General features: G+C 37.5%; 1 protein-coding gene across 1 annotated transcript; it reads right to left on the bottom strand.

Moving 5' to 3' along the window:
• Nucleotides 1–3,936: 3,936 nt before the first annotated feature.
• Nucleotides 3,937–6,240, bottom strand: LOC124544829 (glycylpeptide N-tetradecanoyltransferase 2-like). The gene has a single exon (XM_047123525.1). It carries the CDS (start codon nucleotides 5,706–5,708, stop codon nucleotides 4,293–4,295), a length of 1,416 nt encoding a protein of 471 aa, XP_046979481.1. The 5' UTR covers nucleotides 5,709–6,240; the 3' UTR covers nucleotides 3,937–4,292.
• Nucleotides 6,241–6,477: the final 237 nt, after the last annotated feature.

The following is a 6,477-nucleotide window of genomic DNA, read 5'->3' as shown; positions in this document are numbered from 1 at the left end:
AAGTGTGTTGGGACCCTTGCTGTTCATGTTGTATATTAATGACCTTACAGGCAGACAATTAATAGAAAAATCAGACTTTTTGCAGATGATGCAGTGATCTATAATGAAGCACTATCTGAGAGAAGCTACATAAACATTCAGTGAGATTTTGATAACGTGTCAACATGGGGCAGAGATTGGAAACTTGCTCTAAATGTACAGAAATATAAAATTGCGCAGTTCACAAAACAAAACAAAAATTAGGCTCTTATAACTATAACATCTATGAGTCACTGTTCGAAAAGGCCAACTCATACAAATACCCAGGTGTAACACTTTGTAGGGATATGAAATGGAACGATCACATAGGTTCAGTCCTGGGTAAAGCAGTTGGTAGACTTCAGTTTATTGGTAGAATACTGGAAATGTGCAATCAGTCTACAAAACAGATTGCTTACAGATCACTAGTGTGACCCACACTAGAATACTACTCAAGTGTGTGGGACCCGTACCAGATAGGACTAACATGGGCTATCGAGCATATACAGAGAAGGGCAGTACGAATGGTCACAGATTTGTTTAATCCATGGGAGTGTGTCACATAGATACTGAAGGAATTGAAATAGCACACTCTTCAAGCAGAGATAAACTATCCCAAGAAAGTCTGTAAACAAAGTTTCATGAACCAGCTTTAAATGATTACTCTAGGGCTATACTACAACCTCGTACATATCATTCACACAGGAATTGTCAGAATAAGATTGAATAATTACCGCATGCACAGAGGCATTCAAACAATCATCTTCCTGCAGTCTGTACGTGAACCATCCCTGAATGGAACAGGAAGAAACCGAAGTAACTGGTACAATGGGACGTACCCTCTACCATGCACCTCATGGCGGTTTGCAGAGTATAGATGTAGAATCATGAATGAAGCCCATCCCAGACACTCTTACATGGACTATTCACCAATTAGGAAACCTCAGCACACAATGTCAGTAATTCTCTAGCTGATATCCTTCACTGTCAACAATCAAATGTTACACAGACTGAACAATGAGTATCACAGACAACAGACACAATACACCAAATTAACAGTGTAATGTTTTACATAGAAAAATAAAAAGTCTGAGCATGACACATAAAAGAGAATGTTAAGCATCAACTCTTATAAACTCCGTTAGCAGTGACCTGCACCCCCCCCCCCCCAAATACACACACACACACACACACACACACACACACACACACACTCTCTCTCTCTCTCTCTCTCTCTCTCTCTCTTTTCTACTCTACACTATCATACAGTAATTTGTAAGTTATGAGATGCCAATAACGATCCACTTATTGCAACTTGGAGAGAAGTCATTAAAGTACATGGAGAAGAAATAAGAACATTGAGGTTTGCTGATGACATTGTAATTCTGTCAGAATCAGCAAAGGATTTGGGAGAGAAGTTAAATGGAATGGATAGTGTATTGAAAAGAAGTTATTAGATGAGCATCAACAGAAGTAAAAAGCGTTAATGGAATTTAGTCAATTAAATCAAGTGATGCTGATGGTACTGGATTAAGAAATTAGTCACCAGAGGTAAAAAATGAGTTTTGCTATTTGGGCAGCAAAATAAGTGAAAAGCATGGAGGATATGAAACGCTGACTAGTTATAGCAATGAAAGAACTTCTGAAAAAGAAGAATTTGTTTACATCGGATCTAAATTTAAATGTTGGAAAGTATTTTCCGAAGGTAATTGTTGGAACTGCAGCTTTGTATGGGGAAGTAAAATGTGAACAATGAGCAGTTAAGACGAGAAGAGAGTGAAAGCTTTCAAAATGTTGTGCTACAGAAGAATGCTGAAGATCAGGTGGGTATGTTGTGTAACTAATGAGTTGGTACTGAATTGGATTTGGGAGAGAAGATATTTATGGCACTGCTTGACTAAATAAGGGATTGTTGATACAATACATTCCAAGGCATCAAGGAATTGTCAGTTTGGTGTTGAAAGGAAGTGAAGACAGAAATTGCAGAGGGTGACCAATGTATGAATACCATAAGCAGGTTCAACTAGCAGTAGCTTGGAGGAGTTATTGAGAGATAAAGAGGCACAAACAGGATGGACTAGTCTTTGGATTGAAGACCACAGTAATAACTACAACTTACAATCTATGGTTATTATTAACATGAAACACGAGCACTTGTATGGATTGTGATGTAATGAACCACTTACTGCAACTGTAATATCCTATAGGTGTTAGGAATATAATATCTTAGCATCTGCACGATGATATAAGGAACCTGTACACAGTTCACAGATGAACACTAGTATTGCTTTATTCGTGTTAATTATTGCTCTAGAAATGTGACTGGGAAATTATGTATTTAGCTAATAACATATCTGTTCTGCATTATTCCACTCCCACCTGTGTCATGGAATACTATTAAGAGGCAATTCTGTAGGCTCAAAATTAGCCATAAGGCGCATAGCAGGACTTAGCCCATATGAATCATGTCAAGATTATTTTAAGAAACTAAATATAATGACAGTGATTGGTCTGTATATTTACAACTGCATTGTCTTCATTAATGTGAATCTGAGTAAATTTGACAGTTCATGACCATAACATAAGAAGTGGATATACAATTAATACGCCAAATGTTGGGCTTGTAAAGACACACAACAGTTACAAATATCTTTTTCCTGTCTACTTCAACAAATTACCTAAAAATGCCTTCACAGTGTCAGTACATAAATTTAAAACTAGTCTTTTAAGGTGGATGAAAAGTAAAGTATTTACTCTTCTCAAGAGGTCCTTGACTATGTGACATATGACCCTCTTTCCTTATGATAATGAATGATAAATTAACTGCAAACTATACATATACCTCACTGTGCAACTTTTTTTTATTACTGTTTTATGTACTTATTGTTAATTATCTGTTTGATTATTTATTTGTCATTCACTGAACAATGTAGTTCATTTATCTTGTAATTGATCTGTTAGGGTACTTCTATTTGTTACTGACATTTGCATAAATATGTATTGTATCCATCTTGGATTATTATACTGTAGTAGTAGTAGTAGTTGTTGTTGTTATTATGGTGTTAAAACTGATGATACCAATTGCATGCAAATATGCTCAAAGGTGGAATAAAACATTTGTATCTGTACTGGGGTAACATGCGACATGTTCTACATCAGAGTGATGCACTCACAACACAGATCTGTGGAACACAAAGAGAGATACAGAAAATAGCAGTAGTACCATACATAAAGTGTATCCGATACCATAATATCTTAGCTTAAAAACTAATACTATTTTTGACATTTTATCTGTCTACATCCCATCCATAATTCATCAATAACAGAGAGAAATTAATTTTCATTTGCTGCTTTCTTAGGGCATAAAATTATGTTTTGATGCTTTGTCTGCTATTGCAGATACGTAAGAACCATACACATTGCACAATTATTTATTTCAAATAATGTTTTTATAAAATTCATTTATAATATGTAAGACCAACATGAGGAAACTATATATTTGGCTTAAATAAAGACATCTAATGCACAGTGAAAATTAAGTTCTCTGAGGACAATGATCAAATACTCTAACTTTGTAACTGGCCCAGTAATAAAAAAACTGTATGCATAACACATAAACATTTAAATATTACAGTGTCTGAAGTCATAATAGACATAAATACAGTTCAGCATCTAGTATGTAGTATCATTAAATATCTGAAAGTAAGAAAGTTTTATTTTGCAACACTTGTAGGTAATATTTTAAGGAGAAACGGGGAAACACAAGGAATACTGTACAGTAATTAATGATAATGTGTGTGTGTGTGTGTGTGTGTGTGTGTGTGTGTGTGTGTGTGTGTGTGAGAGAGAGAGAGAGAGAGAGAGAGAGAGAGAGAGAGAGAGAGAGAGAGAGAGAGAGGGGTGGGGGGGGGGGGGGGGGGTTGGGCCTCCCAGTGAAACAATTATCTTTCTACAACATAATTTTCAGCCGCAGATTCAGTTATGCACAAAATGGACACATACTAAAAGACAAGATACTTAAGGAGTTTGCTACCTACTGAACTACCAATTTTACCATGGCAGCAAAGAACGAAATGTATCACAGAATTAAGCGTTCATGTTTTCGATAAAATGAAACCAGTCTACTTATATTCTTGCTTCACAAGACGAGCGGGTACCGGTACTAGCTAATAAGAAACACTGAAAAAGTTTCCCAAATGATCCAATGAACATTAATAAGCAGACATTCTTGGGCACATTTGTATCCGCCGGTGTTAATGTCACTTTAAGTACACTTATTGTAAAACTAAACCGATTCTAGTAGGATCCATCGGCGGGCAGCGCCAGTTATACAAGTAGTATTGCAGTTTTCCATCACCCTCTCCAAACTTCAATGCTTCAAGAAACTGTTTATTATCCATTACATCCAGTGAGTTGAAGACATCGAAGCCACTATTTTTTGCGGTCACGAGGGCATCTGTCATTAGCTCAAGCCAAGGAGTTTCTGATGAGACGTTATAGAAAGAATACGCTGCTTTCAAGGTCTTGTGTGTCGGATGATGCATAACTGTTGACGGCAAACTATAATAACTTACAAAATCCGTTATCTTGTCGTTTTTCTCAACTACAAAACTATCAATTACACCGGGTCTCGGTAGAAACCAGTGACAAAACTCTTCATGGGAAAAAACTGGTGCAAGCTCGAATCTTGATAAGTACTGATTTAGTAATATATGCGCACTCGATGAATCTGCTGCAGTTAATTGCCTGAAACCCCGAGTTTTTGTCGAATCTGGCAGTCTGTACAACTTCAAGGTCCTTTGCATGGTCATATTTCGTTTCAGGTGGGAGAATTTCACTTCAATAAGCTTTTTCGGATTGAGCGATCGATGCCAATATCTGCATGTTCCCACAGGTTTGGGCAGAATAACTCCAGCAGTATACACAGCCTGAAATATACCGCAAAGATTCACACGACGGGTTATTTCACGAATCAGTACAGGGGCGACGCGTTTTGATCTCAACTTTTTATGCACACATAGGAAATTTATTTCTACCATACTCAGAGATTGGTCATATACCCTTAATTTGGCGGGAATTGCACTTATGAAACCGACCAAACGGTTGTTTTTCATTACACGAACACCACAGTGCCAGTCTCTTTTCCAGTTAGGGGGCTGCAACGCCCATTTTAGGAACTCTGGTGGATAGTCAAATCTAAACATGCAGTCGTTATCTTCAACATAATTTTCATTGAGTAGCGTGTAGAGCTCCTGTAAAACCGTTGGATCACTCAGGTTAAGTGTGTCCCATCTGAAACCTTCCGGTAGGGAAAACGGCGTCTGCCGGATTTCAGCCACACGTTTATCAGCTTCTATTGGCCCACTGCACGTGACGGATTCATTTATTTTTGGTACAGGTTGAGTGTTCCAGAACGTATACTGCCTTTGTTCTACATCTACATCACTTCTTCCTGCACGTCGGTGAAATGTGAGTGTCTCTGCTGCCAAACGCAGGTCCTGCAAAGAGACATTCAATTTTTCCTGAATTTCGTCTTCGGTGTTTGACTGTTGTTTGTCATCATCATTAACAAGTACCGGCACTGTTTCTTTGTTTTGCCGACTTTTTTTCTTGCTATTTTTTGAAATAATGGTATTGCTTGTATTTTTAATTTCATTTCCCCTGTAGTCTTTTGGAGTTTGGCTATTCATAGCTGGCGTCTTAAGTTAAAATCACAACTTAATTTGACTACGAAATTATAACTCTGCTTGTCCTGCCCACCTTTTGCACGACAGCAATAGGGGGGATTGCAAAATACAAGCAAATACTATGGTGCGATACAGAGCTTGAAGAAATAATGTTAAGTTTCTTCAGTTTACGACACGAAAAGCATTAGCTACACATCACACACGTCTCCCACACTCAGCGCCTGACGCGGTACACTGCCACGTCACTGACTTACAGTTGCCTGACATCTTCCGGGAACAGAATGAAATACGAATCTATGTATAGGTACATGATTTTCGTTTCGTTGTTGCAAACAATTGGAGACTAAAGTTAAGAACACGTCCTCCACATCTGTCACTATAATAATTTCGTTGTGTTTATCAGGGAATATATTTGTGCCATCTGGGTGTCAATCAGCCATTGTTAAGGCAGCTCTTACACAAACTTGCGTATACTTGTAGAAATGACATCATATAACAACTTCAGCTGATCGTCAATTTACTCTTATAATGTGCGACCGGATTCGGCCAAAGACTACTGTCCACCACAGATGTTTGTTAACAGCAAAGAGCTACATAATATACACACAAAAGAAAAACCAATTCTATTCCGTAGAAGAATTTCTATCGTAACGTATGAAAGGTGATGGGTAGGAATAACTAACTCAAATCTGTATATTAAAAATCACTTGTAAATGTTCAACATCGTTGCAAATTAATTTGCGATGTGAAAGTAAAAAGTCTCGCTCCACAT

The sequence above is a fragment of the Schistocerca americana genome, chromosome 8 (genome assembly GCF_021461395.2).
Source record: "Schistocerca americana isolate TAMUIC-IGC-003095 chromosome 8, iqSchAmer2.1, whole genome shotgun sequence".
Taxonomy (NCBI): domain Eukaryota; kingdom Metazoa; phylum Arthropoda; class Insecta; order Orthoptera; family Acrididae; genus Schistocerca; species Schistocerca americana.
The sequence above is the reverse complement of the archived record's forward strand: the minus strand, read 5'-3'. Positions and strand labels throughout refer to the sequence as shown.